The 19,130-nt window shown below is 43.1% G+C and overlaps 1 protein-coding gene across 4 annotated transcripts in view; it reads left to right on the top strand.

The window, feature by feature from the left end:
- Window positions 1–19,130, top strand: part of fam135b (family with sequence similarity 135 member B) — a 471,310-nt gene that overhangs the window by 256,332 nt on the left and 195,848 nt on the right. For all 4 annotated transcript variants that reach the window (XM_078540962.1, XM_078540963.1, XM_078540961.1 and 1 more), the window contains one exon: window positions 18,289–18,359. In XM_078540962.1, coding sequence (XP_078397088.1) covers window positions 18,289–18,359 — 71 coding nt within the window. The remainder of the gene's footprint in view (window positions 1–18,288; window positions 18,360–19,130) is intronic.

Raw genomic sequence — 19,130 nt, 5'->3', positions numbered from 1 at the left:
TGTGGCACCTTATCAAATGTCTTCTGGAAATCTAAATATAGTACACCCACTGGTTCCCCTTTATCCACAGCATATCACACTTCTTCAAAGGACTCCAAATAAATTTCCCTTGCACAAACCCATGTTTACTTTGTCTGATTACCAAGTGTCCTGCTATAACATCTTTAATAATAGCTTCTAACATTCTCCCTATGACAGATGTTAAGCTAAGTGGCCTGTCGTTTCCTGCTTTGTCTCCCTCTCCTTTTGAACAAAGGGGATACATTCGCTATTTTCCAACCCAAAAGAACCTTCCTTGGACCCGGGGATTTTAGGAAAATTCAAAATCAACTGTGTCATTAGCCACTTCTTTTAAAACCCTAGGATGAAGTCCATCAGGACCTGGGAACCTGGCAGCCCGCAACTTCAACAATTTGCTCAGTACCACTTCGCTGGCGATTGCAATTTTCCCGAGCTCCTCCATCCCTTCCAATTCCTGATTTACAGCTTTTTCGGGGATGTTACTTGTATCCTCTATATTGAAGACCGATGCAAAATACCTGTTTAATTCATCTGCCATCTTTTTATTTTCCAATATTAATTCCCCTGACTTACTTTCTATAGGACCAACATTCATTTTGTTCACTCTTTTCTAAATAACTATAGGAACTCTTATTATCAGTCTTTATATTTCTAGCTAGCTTTCTCTCATACTCTAATTTCCCCTTACTTATCAATCTTTTGGTCATTCTTTGCTGTTTTTTAGATTCTGACCGATCTTCGACCTGCCAACCTTCTTTGCGCAATTTTATACTTTTTAAAAAAGTTGGGTGCTATGTTTAACTAGTTTAGTTAACCACAGAATGTGCCCCCCACCTCCCCAGACCGGAATTTGGAATGTATCTATTCTGTTTATTCTGAAATATCCCCTTAAATGTCTGCCACTGCATCTCTATTGACTTATCCCTTAACTGGATTTGCCAGCTCACTTTAGCTAGCTCCGCATTCATGCTCTCATAATTGCCCTTATTTAAGTTTAAAATGCTAGTTTAGATCTACTCTTCTCTCCATCAGACTGAATGTAAAATTCAATCATATTATGTTTGTTGCTACCTAGAGGTGCCTTCACTTTGAGGTCACTAATTAATCCTATCTCAAGTATTGCTGAAAAAAGACATTTTGTTGAAGATTTTCGTCTTGCACTCATCAGGACAAATACACGAATGCCATTGTCATGGGAAGCAACAACTTTATACTGTTTGAGAAGAGAGGCTGATTGGTTGACAACTGGACTCTGATTGGTCAACGCATTGACCTGAGAAATGAACCAGCGAATGGCTATCACTTATTTTATTTAGCTGAAACAGGCACAATGTGTGTACATTTTCTTTCTGTCTGCAAAGAACAGGGCCTGTGTATTAATGTATGTAGCTTCCAGTACACATGTTCATGTGCATTAGAAGCTGCATATGTTAATACACAGGGTCCTGTTCTTTGCAGACAGAAAGGACATGTACAATCGTAGTGCCTGTTTCAGCTAAACAAAATAAGTGATAGCCATTGTCTGGTTCATTGGTCAAGGCATTGCCCTGATGAATCAGAATCAAGCTGCCTGTTTTAAATTTCAAACAATGCTTAGCAGTTAACTGTCAGTCACCATTAACTGGTGCATTCTCCATGGCAATGCCTCTACCAATCAGAGTCCAGTTGTCAACCAATCGGCACTCTCCTCTCACACAGTATAAAGTTCTTTCTTCCCCTGACATTGGCATTCTTACGATTATCCTGATGAGTGCAAGATGAAAAGCTTCAACAAAATATCTTTTTTCAGCAATGCTCAAGTTCTGTTATGACCAAACGACTGTTTGTAATCCTATCTCATTGCACAGTACCAGGTCTAGTATAACCTGCTCTCTGGCTGGCACCAGAAGGTGCTGTTCTGGCACCAATTATCCCAAAAACATTCCATGAATCCCTCATCTGGGCTAGGATTTCCCATCTAATTTTCCCTGTTTATATATTGATTAAAACCTCACATGATTATTGTCAGTGTATTTACCAGTGATGAAGTAATAATTTTGGACATATGCAGTAATGACAGCTGACTGCAAGCAGAGACGAGCTAAAGCAGTAAGAGAATTGTTTTTTTCTTTATTTTTCTTCTCCCAGAACGCATTTATCTTCTTTGAAGGCCTGGTCTTAAAGTCTGTTTGTACAGAATATCTGTGGCAATAAATATCCATGAATTGCAGTGGTTTCTGCAGCTTTCTGAGATTGTTGTCATTGTTCAAACTTTATTTTTAGTTCTAATTGCCTGCAGAACAGTCACTGCACTTCCAAATACAATTGTTTTAGTAAAATAGCTTTGACATCAATATGTGTTCAATATGCTTAACAGATAGCTTTGACATGTACATGAATTTTTGATACGAATAACATTACAAAAATGCAAGCATTATTTATGTTATACTAATAATTAAAATCAATGATCGATGTGGCGGGTGGTTTTAACATGGGTGAAGCAGGTCGAATTGGGTGCGGGTGGGAGTCAAATAACCAAAATAAAATCGGGAGCGTGTGGGCCCAACCCACTGACTTCAGGCTTTTACTGAGATGGGGACAATGGCTGGCCACCCAACTCACTCCCAGAAGGTGGGATGGCATCTTAACTACTTTAATGAGACAGGAAGTCTCAGATTTAACCTGCCTATTGGGTCTCCCAGGCCCTTGAGAAACTGGCAGCTGCTGTAAGGTGCAAATAGCCTTGGGGAGCACCACTCCTGGACCATGAGGAGCAGGAGTGCTGCCTCCCTGATCCCGATCTCCACACCATCACCAGAACCCACTAAATTTACCCCGTTTCCTCACGCTGGACCATATTCCTCCAGGACCGTCGCCTGGGTTCAGGGATAGGATCACCACCCTTGGAGCAGATCCCCCTTCAGGGACACGGACCAGACCACCCCCTCACACTCCTGCCCCTGGATTAGGATTAGTGTGCAAATTTCCTCAGGATTAAACTTCCTTCCTGGGACCAGACCGCCCCCACCCCCCACCTCCCACCTCCCACCGCGACCACCCACATCACTCCTTGAGCTGACTCCCACAGAGTTGGGGTTCATATCACCGCTGTTTTCAACCCCACCCTCCATCTGGATTGGTTCTACCTGGTCCATGGTCTCTTCTCTAGCATTCTCGGTCCAACTCAAAGCCAAGTCTGTCAATCAGGCTGACCCCTAGGCGGGGAAGTTGTAATTGACATAAGACTAGACTATACCTGTGTGACTACCCTTACGTTGCTGGGCCCCCTGTTCCCAGCACATAAAAACTCTCCCCCATGTTCTTGAATTATTGATTATGCAACAAAATGGTTTTCGTGAGTTACGTTCCTCTTGATTTTATAACATAAGTGGTTGTACCAGCATTCACAAAGTGGCCTTTTGGACAGGATTTTCCCTGTGGGTTTCAGGACCCCTCTGTCCAGCTCATATGGGGCCAGAAGCCCGCACTGTGTGACAAACCGTCGCACTCACCTAGGATTTTCCCCAAATTGGCCAAGTAATGGCCAGAGGGCAGGCTCATTGTCTAATTAGGGATGACTGGAAAGCTCTCGAAGATGGAGGGCCAATAGGAGACCCCCTAGCATGGAACAGCGGAAGGATGGCGCAGCAGGCAAGTGAGGGAGAGAACACCTTAAAAAGGCACCCTCTCCCAATCTTTCAAATTTAAAATCAAAGAAAGACATTTGCAGCCTGGCCACCATTCTGGGGGTGTGGAGGAGGAGTTGCCCCAAAGGGTGGCCTGTGGCTGCAGGAGGCCGTCTCCAGGCAGGACCTGAAGGCTGAGTGAAAATCCTTTGGCAACAGGCCTTAATAAGCACTTAAGCAGTTCAACAACAAAAACAGAAAAGGCTGGAAAAACTCAACAGGTCTAACAGCATCTGTGGAGAGAAAAACAGAGTTAACGTTTCGAGCCCATATGATATGGACTTGAAACGTTAAATCTGTTTTTCTCTCCACAGATGCTGTTAGACCTGCTGATTTTTTCCAGCATTTTCTGTTCTTGTTTCAGATTTCCAGCATCCGCAGTATTTTGCTTTTGCCTTAAGCAGGTCAGTTGGCTGCCCGCCTCTTGTGGACGTAGAGCCTCGCAATGCCAAACCGCCCCCCCTCCCACCGCTCACCCTTCACCCCACACATCCTCAACCTGCCTCTTGGAAAATGAACTGGGGGTGGGATGAAGCCAGGGAACCGATGGACTGACCAGCAGCGTAAAATCTCGCCCCTGCCTGTTTCTGTTCCCACTTCTCTGGGGGCCTAAAAATTTAGCCATCTACCCGCGAGTGCCTCAGTGGTGTTATTCTCTGCTCTGAGTCAGAAGAACCAAGACGCAACCCACACTCCAGAGACTTGATTGCTGTGGGCATGAACTTTGGATGAGGTGTTAAATTGAGGCATCACCTGCCCCATCAGGAGTACACAAAAGATCCTTTTACACTTTTCAAAGAACAGCAGAGGAGTTCTCTTTTCTTCCTAGAATTACAAAAGAATCTCTTCCTTTTGTATTGGATGAACTTTTGTCATGTACTTTCTTCATCCCTGTGACACGAGATTTATCAAGCTCTGAAATATGAGCACCATAACTATGAGTAACATTTATATTGTATCTTAAAGAAAATGATCCAAGATGCTTCACAAAGAGGTAATTAAAAAAAAATAAATGCCCTACCAGAAGGGGTGACCAACTGGTTGATCAAAGAGTTGGGTTTTAAAGTAGCCTTAAAGGTGTAGATGCTGTAGGGTTTAGGGAGCAAGATTGAATTCCCTCAATTTCCTAAGTATAAAAATCCATCCAAAAATGTTTAGGAAATAAGTAGGAGGAGCATATAGTATTAAAACATTAAAGAGCATCTTGAATGGTGATATTTGGAGATCAGTCTGTTCTTATTAAGGAAAAGAAAACAAATCAATTTTAATCGTGTTAAAGTTAATGTGAATTAATAGAAACTATGATGCCTTTGAGAAAAAGTTCATTGTGAAGGTGGAAGGGAAGGGTTGTTTGGTTTGGAAGTCATGAATTATATGTGATTTAAGAAACTAAACTATCCCCTTTATGGAATAACCTCACAAGGCGGACCTCGATTATAAAGGGCTATAGAGAGGTACAACATCTATAGATACAGTGAGACTTTGTCCATAATAGTAAAATTGAAGGGACGCAACTGGTAATCCAGTGTCTCCACTTTAACCTCTATTGCTGAGAATGTGCAAAATTACACACAGAAAACCAAGCAAGCATTTGGCCCAGATTTGCATGCCTCCGCCTTTGTTGGATTAAAGGTGGGGATGACTTAAAATGGCAGGCTGGACCTGTTTACTGGATTCCCAGTCCCCATTCCTGTCTTTTCAGATTTTTATGGCCCTGGAATAACAGTTGGAGGGCAAGCCTGCATTCAATACTCCCATCAGGTCAAACATGGGCAAGGAAACCTCCTGTTGATTACCATGTATTGCCCCTGCCCCCCTCAGCTGATGAATCAGTAATCCTCCATGTTGGATACCACTTGAGGGTGGCAAGGGGGCAGAATGTACTCTGGATGTAGGGGCTTCAATGTTCATCACCAAGAGTGGCTCGGTAGCACCACTACTGACCGAGCTCGCCAAGACCAAAAGGTCAGAGCTGCTAGACTGGGTCTGCAGCAGGCGGTGAGGGAGCCAACGAGTGGGGAAATCATACTTGACCTCATCCGCACTGTCATGAATAGATATTAATGTCTATAATGTTATTGGAAATCATTTTTAAATTGGACTTGTAGTTGGGTCTATGTCTACATGTGTAAGTCAGCTTGTCTGGGTGCTTTGATGTATAGTAGTTTGAGATGTTAATTAGATAAATGTAAGGAGTGAAATGTAACGTGCAATTTGCATTTGTTGAATAAACCATTCAAAAGAATAGGTAAAATTGCACCTAGCTGGGAGAGCAATGTGTTTATATTACTAATAAAATTGATAGAATGAAAGGATTATTGTTAGGAGAGGTAAAAATTAAAAACCTAGTAATACAATGGAAAATTTACATTCAAAGGGAAAGCTAGGAGTTTGTCTGTGTGAGTTAGAGGCGTTTAACATCTAACCAGAACCAGCCTGTAAGTCTGCAAATGTCTACAAAGGAACCAAATTGCCAGGAACCTCTTTTTTAATTCATAAGGTCAAATGTGCTTTGCCTGGTGTCTGTTTAAAGTCTATGTGTTATTGTTGCCTTGGTGAAAATTTATCTGGGAGTGAATAACTTGGGGATTTGTTTAAAAATTATGGTAGTAATTTGTATACATGTATGTTTAATTTCGCGTTAAGCTAATAAATGTTTAATTTAGTTTTATATAAAAATATAAGATAAAAAACCTCTTGAGGCTTGGTGGTTTTATTTCTGAATTCAGAGCTGCATCTCAACCTATATTTTCAATTGTTATGTTTATGACAGTTGTTAAGTTTCCCCCTGGGATTTAAACAACTCAGCTTTTACCAACTGTTGTGTCATAACAATTGGGGGCTCTTGGCACTGTGGACCATCAGTAGCAGCAGAATTGTACTCAAACACAATCTGTAACCTCATGACCAGGCATACTCCCCACTCGACTATTCCACCAAGCCAGGGGATCACCACTGGTTCAATGAAGAGTGCAGGAGGGCATACCAGGAGCAGCATCAGGCATACCCAAAAATGAGGTGTTAACCTGGTGAAGATACAGCACTATGTGCTAAACAGTATAAGAAGCAAGTGATGGACAGAGCCAAGCAATTCCACAACCAAAGAATCTGATCTAAACTCTGCAGTCCTGCCACATCCACATCTATGTTTCTAAGTCAGGATGGTGAATAGTTCGGAGGGGAACATATAAAATAGTAGGAGCAGGAGTAGGTCATTCGGCCTTTCGAGCCAGCCCTGCTATTCAATGCGATTATGGCTAATCCTCTATCTCAGCATCATATGCCTGCTCTTTCCCTAATAGAAACATAGAAAATAACTTCTAGGTGGTGGTGTTCTCATGCATCTGCTGCCCTTGCTCTTCTGGATGGTTGTGGGCTTGAAATATGCTGTCTAGGGAGGTTTGGTGAGTTCCTGCAGTGCATCCTGTACATGGTACACACCGCTTCCACTGTGGGTCGGCTGTGGAGGGAGTGAATGTTTGTTACTGAGGTGGCAATCAAATGGGCTGCTTTGTCCTGGATGGTGTCAAGCTCCATGAGTGTTTTTGGAGCTGCACTCATCCAGGCAAGCAGAGAGTATTTCATCACACTCCTGACTTGTGCCTTGTAGATGGTGGATAGGCTTTAATGTAGCACTGGTCAAGTATTTTCATCTTTCCATGAGTTAAAGTTCAAAGATCTATTGAAGCTTTGAAGCACTCTTCCAGTATCCACTATGGGCAGAAATAATGAGTGCTGTAATAACATTGGGAAGTCTTTGAAATGCTCATGCAACTGTTAATATAAGCAAACGTCCATTCAAACTCCCCTCGATAAAAATGCTTAATCCTATTAAATGCTTGTAACATTCAAAATAAACAAACAGGCATTCAGAAACCATTCAAAAGACACATAATCCTCTCAGCAGCCTGTACAGCTTACAAACAAACAAAGCACAGTCCCCTTCACAACGGTGTAAACAACCTCCACAGAGCTAAATCTATTAGTGAAGCTTGGAGCTCAGCCAAACATTTATAATGTGATCCCATCTCACATGCCCATTCTATCTCTAATGTCACTGTATCATTAATTCAGAGGCCTGGGCCAATGTCCTACAGGAAGGGTTCAAATCCCACCATGGTAGCTGGTAGAGTTTACATTCCATTAATTAATAAAAACCTAGAATTGAAAGCTAGCCTCAGTAATGATTTCATGTTTCATCAATTGTCTTAAAAAAACCTTTATAATCCAATATTGTGCTTAGGGAAGGAATCTGCCATCCCTACCTGCTCTGGCCAACCTGTGACTCCAGACTCACAACAATGGTCTAGATTCTTAACTGCCTTCTGAAATGGCTGCGCAAGCTACACAGTTATACCAAATTGCTACAGAAAAGTAAAAAAAATAAATAAAACCGCATGGACTACTTGGGAATGATTTAGGGCACTGGGAACAACACCAGTACACCCAGCCCTGTTGATCCTGCAAAGTCTTCTTTACTAACATCTGGGGGTTTGGGGCCCACATCGGGAGAGCTTTCTCACTGAACAATCAAGAAACAGCCTGCCATAGCCATGCCCAACAGCAGGACAGACCCAGCAGAGGCGGCAGCACAATGTTATACAGAAGAGGGTGTTGCCATGAGAGTCCTCACCGTTTACTTTGGACCCCATGAAGGCTCATGTCATCAGGTCAAACATGGGCAAGGAGACCTCCTACTGATTACTAACTACTGCCTTCCTGCAGCTGATGAATCATATCTCCTCTTGAACACCTTGGTGGAAGCACAGAGGGTGGCAAGGGCATAGAATATACTCTGGGTGGGGGACTTCAATGTCCATCACAAGAGTGGCTAGGTTGCAGCATGACAAACCGAGCTGGCTGAGTCTGAAAGGTCATAGCTGCTAGACTGGGTCTTCGGCAGGTGGTGAGAGAACCAACAAGTGAGAAAAACATACTTGATCTCATCCTCATATAAGACACTGGTTAGACCTCAGCTGGAGTATTGTGCACAGTTCTGGGTGTCACACTATAAGAAGGATGTGAACGCATTGGAGAGAGTGCAGAAGAGGTTTACGAGAATGGTTCCAGGGCTGAGACACTTCAGTTATGAGGAACAATTGGAGAATTTGGAACAGATTCCTTGGAGAGGAGAAGGCTAAGAGGAGACTTGATAGAGGTTTTAAAATCATGAGGAGTCTTGACAGAGTAGATAGGGAGAAACTGTTCCCAGTCGTAAATGGATCAGGAGCCAGAGGGCACAGTTTTAAAGTGTTTTGCAAAAGAAGCAAATGCGAAGTGAGAAAAAACATTTTCACACAGCGAGTAGTTAGGGTTTGGAATGCACTGCCTGGAAGTGTGGTGGAGGGAGGTTCAACTGAGACATTCAAGAGGGAATTGGATGATTGTTTCTATTTGAATAATGTGTAGAGTTATGGGGAAAAGGCAGGAGATTGGCACTAAGTTAAAATGCTCAGAGAGTCGGTGCAGACACGATGGGCTGAATGACCCCCTTCTACACTGTAACAATTCTGTGATTCTCACCAACTACCTGCCGCAGGTGCACCTGTCCATGACTGTATCGGTAGGAGTGATCACTGCACAGTCTTGTGGAGATGAATTCACATCTTCACATTGAAGATATCCTCCATCGTGATGTGTGGCCCTATCACTGTGTTAAATGGGCTAGATTTCAAACAGATCTAGCAACTCAAGACTGAGCAACCATGGTATGCTGTTGGTAAGCAGCAGCAGCAGAATTGTACTCGAACACAATCTGTAACCTCACGTCCAGGCGTATTCCCCACTCTACCGTTACCATCAAGCCAGGGGATCAACCCTGGTTCAAAGATGAGTGCAGGAGGGCAAGGCAGGAGCACCAACAGGCATGTCTGAAAATGTGTCAACCTGTTGAAGCTATAACACAGGGCTACTTTTGTGACAAACAGCATAAGCAGCAAGTGATAGACAGAGCTAAGCAATTCCATAATCAACAGATCAGATCTAAGCTCTGCAGTCCTACCACATCCAGTTGTGAATGGTGGTGGACCATTAAACAATTCACTGGAGGAGGAGGCTCCACAAATATCCCAATCCTCACTGATGGGGGAGCCCAGCGCATAATTGCAAAAGATAAGGTTGAAGCATTTGCCACACTCTTCAGCCAGAAGTGCCGAGTAGATGATCCACCTCGGCCTCCTCCTCTGGAGGCCCCCAGCATTACAGATGCCAGTCTTCAGCCAATTCGATTCACTCCATGTGATATCAAGAAACAGCTGAAGACACTGGATATTGCAAAGACTATGGGCCCTGATAATGTTCCGACAATAGTACTGAAGACTTCTGCTCCAGAATTTGCCACGCCCCTAGTCAAGCTGTTCCAGTACAGCTACAATACTAGCATTTACCCAGCAATGTTGGAAATTTCCCAGGTATGTCCCATCCACAAAAAGCAGAACAAACCCAATGCAACCAATTACCGCCCCATCAGTCTACTCTCGATCATCAGCAAAGTTATGATGGATGTCATCAAAAGTGCTATCAAGTGGCACTTGCTTAGCAATAATCTGCTCACCTGTGCTCAGTTTGGGTTCCACCAGGGCCACTCAGCTCCTGACCTGAATACAGCCTTGGCCAAAAGAGTTGAATTCCAGAATTGAGTTGAAAGTGATTGCTCTTGACATCAAGGCAATATTTGACTGAATATGCCATCCAGGAGCCCTAGCAAAATTGGAATCAGTGGAAAAAAATCTCCACTGGTTGGATTCATACCTTGCATGAAGGAAGTGGTTATTGGAGGCCAACTACCTCAATCCAAGGACATCGCTGCAGGAGTTATGATATCATATCTATGACTAAGACTTGGCTAAAGGAAGGGCAGGATTGGGAGCTCAAGATTCCTGGTTAGAGTATTCAGCCGAAATAGGGAGGGGGATAAAAGAGCAGTGGGGGGTGGGGTGTGTGTGTGTGTGGTGGTGGGGGGGGGTCGCAATGTTGATCAAGGAATCAATTATAGCAGTGAGGAGGGATGATATCTTGGAAGGATCATCAAATGAGGCCATATGTGTAGAAGTAAAAAACACAAAAAGGGCAAACAAGCTGTTGGGTGTGTACTATAGTCTCCAAACCGTCAGGGAGAGACAGAGGATCAAATATGTAATCAAATTTCAGAGAAATGTAAGAATATTAAGACAGTAAAATAGGGGATTTTAACTACCCAAATATTATCTAGGATAGTTTTAGTGTGCAAGATAGGGAGGGAGCAAAATTGTTAAGTTGCATCCAGAAGAACTTTTTCAGCCAGTACTTAGAAAGCCCAACAAGGGAGGGGACCTAATATTTGTAAATGAGCCGGGCAGGTGGAAGGCGTATCAGTAGGGGAGCATTATGGAGAATGACCCTAACTCAATTAGACTTAGGATAGTTATGGAAAAGGACAAGGTTGGGCTGGGGATATAAGTTCTAAACTGGGGAAAAGCTAATTTTACTAAAATGAGATACAATTTGGCCCAAGTTGACTGGGAGCAGCTACTTGCAGATAAAACCTTGTCAGAGCAGTGGGAGGCATTCACGGAGGCAACAGTGAGAGTACAGGGCAAACATGTTCCCGCAAAGACAGAGGGGGGACTAATTCAGGAGAATCCTGGCTCTCAAGGGACATAAAGGTGAGGATTAAGAAAAAAAAGAGAAGCTTATGGCAGATATCGAGGCTCAATATGGCAAAGTCCTTAGAGGAATATAAAAGGTACAGAGGGGCACTTAAAAGGAAACTAGGAAAGCTAAGAGAGTGCATGAGAAAGCATTGGTGGGCAGAATAAAGGAAAACCCTAAGGGTTTTTTTAAATATATAAAGAGCAAGAGAACAACTAGGGAAAGAGTAGGGCCAGTTAGGGACCATAGAGGTAATTTGTGTGTGGACCCAGAAGATGTGGGGACAGTCCTCAATGAATACTTTGTGTCGGTCTTCACAGTGGAAAAGGACAACATAGGTATAGACATCAGGGCGGAGGACTGTGAAATATTAGCATAGAGAGAGAGAGGAGGTACTAGCAGGTTTAGCGGCCTTAAAGGTGGATAAATCCGCAGGCCCAGATGAGAAGTATCCCAGGCTGTTGAGGGAGGCAAAGGAAGAGATACCAGGGACCCTGGCAGTAATTTTCAAGTCCCCTCTGGCCACAGGTGGGGCGCCAGAGGACTGGAGGACAGCCAATGTGGTACCGTTATTCAAGAAGGAAGGGAGGGATAAACCAGGGAACCACAGGCCAGTCAGTCTAACCTCGGTGGTGGTGATACAAGAATTCTGAGGGACAGAATATATCTGCACTTAGAGAGACACTGACTAATCAGGGCTAGTTAGCATGGATTTGTTAAGGGAAGGCCGTGTTTGACAAATTTGATTCAATTTTTTGAGGAGGTAACCAGGAATGTTGATGAGGGTAATGTATTTGATGTGGTCTACATGGACTTTAGCATGGACTCATGGCAGACTGGTCAAGAAAGTAAGAGCCCATGGGATCCAAGGCAAAGTGGCACATTGGATCCAAAATTGGTTGAGAGGCAGGAAGCAGAGAGTGATGGTGGAGGGATGTTTCTATGACTGGAAGTCTGTTTCCAGTGGGGTTCCACAGGGCTCGGTGTTGGGGCCCTTGCTAGTTGTGGTGTACATAAATGATTTGGACTTAAATGTAGGGGACATGATCAAGAAGTTTGCGGATGACACGAAAATTGGTAGTGAGGAGGATAGCAGTAAACTGCAGGAGGATATCAATATACTGGTCAGGTGGGAAGAGCAGTGACAAATGGAATTCAAAGAGGAAAATTGTCAGGTAATGCACTTGGGGAGGGCTAACAAGGCAAGGGTTTACACTACGAATAGTAGAACCCTAGAAATTACTGAAGATCAGAGGGACCTTGGCATGCATGTCCACAGATCCCTGAAGGTAGCAGGGCAGGTAGAGGGTTAAGGTTAAGAAGGCATATGAGATACTTGCATTTATTAGCCGAAGCATAGAATACAAGAGCTGGGAGATTATGCTGGAACTATATAAAACGCTGGTTAGGCCACAACTGGAGTACTGCATGCAATTCTGGTCACCACATTATAGGAAGGATGTGATTGCACTGGAGAGGGTGCAGAGGCGATTTAACAAGATGCTGCCTGGGCTGGAGGGTCTGAGCTCTGGATAGGCTGGGTAATTTTTCTTGGAGTAGCGAAGGTTGAGAGGGAACCTAATAGAGGTTTATAAGAATATGAGATAAGGTGGATAGGAAGGCTAAGAGGGAAGTTGAGGAGACATTTTTTCACCCACAGGGTGATGGGAGTTTGGAACTCACTGCCTGAAAGACTGATTGAGTCAGAAACTCTTGTAACATTTAAGAAGTATTTAGATATTAACTTGTGTTGCCATAGCTATGGCCCAAGTGCTGGAAAATGGGATTAGTGTAGTCAGATCTTTGTTGACCAGTGTGGACACAATGGGCCGAATGGCCTCCTTCTGTGTTGTAAACTTCTATGTGTCTATGAGTTCCTCAGAGCAGTATTCTTGGCTCAATCATCTTTAGCTGCTTCATCAATGACCTTCCTTCCATCATAAAGTTAGAATTGAGGAAGCTCACTGATGATTGCATAATGTTCAGCATCATTTGTGACTCCTGAGATGCTGAAGCAGTCCATGTCCATATGCTGCAAGACCGGGACAACTTTCAGACTTGGGCAAGTGATAGTCGTACCACGTAAGTGCCAGACAATGAACGTCTCCAACAAGAGAGAATCTAACCACCTCCCTTTGACATTCAAAGAACATTACCATCACTGAATCCCAGACTACCAACATCCTGAGGGCCATCATTGACCAGGAACTGAACTGGACCTGCCATATAAACACTGTGGCTACAAGGGAAGGCCAGGTGCTGGGAATTCTGAGGTGAGTAAGTCACCTCCTGACTCCCTGAAGCCTGTCCACCATCTCCTAGGCACAAGTCAGGAATGTATTCAGTGGGCACAGATGGTCCTTCTCCCCTCCCCATCACCCACATCCATATCAAGTGGATTGTGAGAGCCTGAAAAATGCTCCCACCATATCGAACTGTAATGTTCAGTACAGGCATGAAGATGTAACAAATTTTAAAGCCATATTTTTTGAAATGGACACAACAGCTTTTAAGATGGCTGGCAACATATCATGACTTTGGCAATATCGCCTACAGACAAACCCAAACCTCAAGCAAATACCTAATTAAAATATGGACAATCATAGCTACCTGTGGCATTCAGAAGTCCCTTTGTTAAGGGTGAACTGTCAACGGAACGAAACTGTCACGTATCAGCTAACTCGCCTTTCTACGATGAGCTATAAAGACATTGAAATGCAGGCCCAGATTTTTGCCACAAGAGTTGCAAAAATAGTGGAAATGCCCAAAAAACCTAAATCCCACCCTGAATACTTCCCATTTTCACAGGGGCAGGATTGGGGGGCAGGACGTGTTTTGTGCATGTGCTTATGGAGGCAGCTGGCCATTTAAATCGTGAGCTGCCTCCACTGAAGTGGGATAGACCAGCAGTGTGAAACCTAATTTCACCAGATAAGAGCAGATCTGAACTTTGTGGATTCATTTGGCTAACCAGGGTGCCCCTTTGGAGAAGTAAGCTCCCTCTTTAGATGTGGTCCTGGGATGCCTTTGGGGGAGGTCAGGTGACCTTTGGGGTGGGTCAAGTGCCATGTGGAATTGTTAAATGTAGGCATAAATGTGTGTAAAAAGTGCAAAAACCTATTCCTGTCCAGCTGATTGGAACTGTCAACAGACCTGTTAAAATCAACTGTCAAAACTGTCAGAAGCACTTGTCAAAGGAATCTGTCAAACTGTCAAGGCATTTTACAAGTTCTGTCCTTTGAACTTTTTGAATAAAATGCCTGCAGAGTTTAAAAAAAAGCTTGCTTGCTATTTCACTCTATCTTTTGACATAAGCCTGAGGTATTATATTCCAGTTATTCTGGATTGGTGCTGCTTGACTTCACAACCATCGATTAGCACAGTAGGGTGCCTGACATTTCACAGTTTGATTGACAGCTGCAAGTAGTTATGGACACTGATGTGGCACTAGGAGTTCCAATGCTTGTTGTAATATGGGATTATGCACTTGAATTAAATGCTTCTTGCTGTAAGGCTTTATTGAAGGAATGCAAATGCACTAAATAAGTTTTTATGAATGAGTGATTTTTTTTTCTATGTAGTAAATCTGCAATAGACATTTAGAAATTTATTTCATAGAAATTTATTTTATAGAGCTTTATTTCATCTTATCTCTGCAAGGGTCCTGAGGTTTGCCCGTGGTGGATACTAGGTGTATTTGCATGGTAGGTATAGGGGAAAAGGATGGTGGTTCAGGAAGGCATGGATTGGCATGAGTTGACACTAAGTTGGCATACAAGCTATAAAGGGCTTTGCAGGGTGGGTGGAGGAGCATAGGGTGACATGGATGGGTCTTGAGTATTTTGTGGGGGGTGGGGGTTGGAGGGGTGTTTTCATGTTTTATTCTAAACTTTGGACACAGTGTTTGAGCCCTGAAGCAGGCCTTCTATGCAGCCCACCTCTGCACCTGGCATCCTCCTCAGTTCTTCTGTGACTTCTAATCGAGCACCCCTTTCGCCCCTTCCAGCAGTCATTTCAAAAGGTCGGGATCGTGGAGCTGGGATTTCTTCTGTCTCTGCACACCCAACCTGGGAGATAAAATGTAGGCCTTAATGCCTTTTCTGAAGGACCTGCTTATGAGTGGTTTCTTATTACAAATGTAGACAGTTTTAAGTTTTTATATCCAGATACTTTTTTCAAATTACTGAAATGAGAGAGTAAGAAAAAGTGACAGACAATCTTATTGGTGGCATGAATATCCAGCATCAAAAGAGACTTGATTAGTGACAGGACTTGCACAATAATTCAGCTCCCATAGGTTATCACATACTTCAATGCACTGAAGTAAGACCTTGGGGAGTATTTAATGTGACCTCTGGGAGTGGGAAATGAGGCAAGAAGTGGAGGGGACTTAGGTGGGAATCGGAATGTTGGCTTCTCAACATCGGTTCTTGAAATAATAATGAAGAGATCCTGCAGATATAGTGCTGGTGGGGGGTGGGGGGATGGTGTGGCAGCATGGAGTGATGGGTGTCGAGGAAGATGAATGCTTTATAGGAGTGGGCAGGGGGGATTAGGGAGGGGGGTTAATTCACAAAGACTGCCAAGGTTGATAGAGGCTGTGGTTCAAGAACAATTGTTTACTGGCCCTGCAAGTGAAAGATCTTGCTGCCTACCACTAATAACTGGACTCTTATAGTCCGTCCCGAACTGAAATTGAGTCAGGTGACAGTGGGGGTGGACACTGCTACGTGATTGTACATGGTCCACACGCTCACCACACACACTTAGGATTTGCATCATAATTGCTTGCATTGTGGCTCCCGATATGTGAGCAGAAGTGGCACCCACTTCAGTCCCACCGTTGGGAGCCACACACTCTTATTATTAAATCCTGCCCCTTGTGAGTATCTATTTTGGGTCAACATGCTCTTGGAGAACTATAAACCTCCATTACAATTTTCCACTATGTATCCATGTCACTTCATGGGATTATTAATATCAGTCATACCAGACATGTTTGTAGCAGACTAAATTACCAAATCTACTGGCAGGCCAAATAATTTGCTGCAGAAAGCAGTAATAGCGGGTCAGTCCACAGCACTATTCTTGAATGAGCCAGTTGGTCTCCTTTGACTTTCTGGGCTGGATTTTATTGGTACTGTATTCCACCTAGCCCGCGGCTGAAAGTTCGTTCAGGAGCATGCCCGCGATAATGCTGGCAGCCATTTTACACTTGGCGAGTTAATTGGCTCGGCGAGACTTCCACCCCTAACCTGATTGGCCGACAAGTGCCAGCAGGTGCAGGTTTGAGTGGCGGCCTCTGCTGGGATTGCAGGCATCCTCTGAAGTCTGTGGATCCCAGACACCAGGGTAAGTCTGGGGTATTGCCAGAGTCAAGCTGGTAGGCCCCGGTCGGGAGCCATGTTTGAGAGGCCAGGGTGGGCGTTAAAGGTGTGTGTGTTGGGGTGGGGGGGTGGGTGTTGCTCCAATGGACACAGGGATCCCCCAAAGGAGGTCAACCACTTTGCCTGGCACTGCTTGCTGCATGGCGTGGGCCTTTCCCTGCCATGGATAAAATACCGGCGAATGTGGGATGAGGCCCTTAAAATAGAAGACAGACCAGAGGTGGGCAGGTATGTGGAAGGCAGATCGCTCCCTTCATCTTATGAGACCTCACCACCTTCAAACCTGCCAGAGGGGGGAGTGTAATATCCAGCCATCTGTCTTTGCAGATCTTTCAAACAAACAGTAAATAAGTATTTCTCACAAAGAGAGTGTCTGTCTTATTCTGACTGGTTGCAGCCTTGGAATTACATAGATACTCTTATCAACACTATCACATCTTACCTCTGTGCAGGTTGCTGTTAGGTAATAAATCTATCTTTAGTATATCAAAGGTATCTGTTCTTAAGACCCATAAAACCCTTTAAAATGTAGTACTGTTTTTGTGAAGCCGATCAGCAAGAGAGTGCCAATTATTCAAAAAATGAACACCATGCCACATGACAAGTAGAAAAGGGATGCCAATGGCCACCTTTGATATCTGAAAAATGCTGCCAGTGCTCAGGTTATAGTTATTGTTGCTTAAAAGCCAGTTATGCTGGTTGATTGTTTCAAGCACTTGGGCGTGGTTGGTGAATATTTTCCCAAACACCTACTGTAATTAACGGTATTGAATTGATTAGGTTCTTTCTTATAAACTAAAAATACATCCGAAAGAACAGAAGCCATTTCCCCATTCTTTCTTGGAAGTAACTGATTTTTAAACAGGAAAACTGATAAAAACAGCTCACACCCTCTGATATTGTTATTGTGTTTGTTACATTTTCTGACGTTTTGAAGCCGAACTATAATCCTGCCTTTCCCAGGAAAAAATAATTTCTCCTGGACGGAAATTAAATGCGCAGATAAGAATAATTGCATGAATTTCACATCATTTCACAGGGCCCAATTTGTTTTACTGAAATGTAACCCTAGGCACACCATGGTTACTTTGTGAGGTAAAACCCTATAGGACACATGACGACAACAATGCTTACCAGCCACATATTCTACATTTACAACTTAAAACTGGTTCACTGTCACATCTGTTCCTGACCTCAGCTCTGTAGTATCCTGGAGGTGGGCAAGAGGTTAATTGGTTTGGAGGGTGTGCTGATTTAGCTATTTGGAGCAGCTTCAAGAGTGATCTTTGTCAACCGCTTTCATTGAAAGGAAATCTCAGAAGCGATTTCTGGTGAATAAGTGCCCAAACATTAATCTGACTTTTTCTTTTTTAGATGAGAACCAGTTATAAATATCAAAATGTTCTCGTTCTAAAATGTTTAAAACCTACATGACGTAGATCAGTCAGCTAAACACTGAATAGAGATTTTTGGTTTATGTGGTTTAAATCTGAACTATGATTACCAACTAAACTGTTGAGTCAAATTTGTATTTCTTTAACTTAGGAGAGCAACCTTTTTTTTTATTTCTATAACCCATTTTACAGGTGGAAGAGGCATTGAATGAAGTAGACTTTCAGCTGAAGCTTGATCTGCATTTCACTGACTCTGAACAACAGTGAGTAATATATTTGTGTCTCATTAAAAACTATGTGAATTCTAATGAATTATTGATGCAAGATTGAATAATTCTGCATTGTGGATCATCTTCCTTCCATGGCTTATTATTGGTAGCACATCATTGTCAGTTCAGAATTATTATTTTCCTTCTTTCAGTCATCAATCAGAATCCTAAGTGTCAGCTTGTCATTGACAGCATTCTTGCTAGTCTTCTGGACTTAACCACACATCTAGACTGACACTTCACTACAGTCCTGAGGAAGTCCTGCATTGTAAGAGGGAGAGGCACCATCTTTTGGATGAGATGCTGAACTAATGGTTACCACAAAAATTCCAGTGTGCTGTTGAGAGTTCAGCTGTCGTAGTCAACAGTTGATGTTCAGAAACGTCACCAAAACAGACTGACTAGTAATTTGTCTTAATACTGTTTGTGGGAACTGACTGTGTGCAAATGACTGCACTTCAAAAATAATGAATTGGCTGTGAAGCCCTTTGTGATATCCTAAGGATGTAAAGGTGTAAAATAAACAACTTTTTTTTTGCTTTTGTTTCTTTGCGAGAAGCTAACTCAAAAGTCATTGAGCTCAAGTTATGAGAAGGCGAACACATTCATTGGTACATTAAAGGTGTCTAATTAATTAATTTGAGGATTTGACAAAACTGTAAATTTGTCCTTGGTTATTCATCTACATTTATTGACTAAATGTTTAGCCACTAATATCCTAATGGTTTCCAATGTTAAGAAGGTATAAAGGAGGGGTTGGCTGTG

This window comes from Cetorhinus maximus, chromosome 4, assembly GCF_964194155.1.
Source record: "Cetorhinus maximus chromosome 4, sCetMax3.hap1.1, whole genome shotgun sequence".
NCBI lineage: Eukaryota > Metazoa > Chordata > Chondrichthyes > Lamniformes > Cetorhinidae > Cetorhinus > Cetorhinus maximus.
Note: the sequence above shows the minus strand (reverse complement) of the source record. Positions and strands in the feature narration are given on the sequence as shown.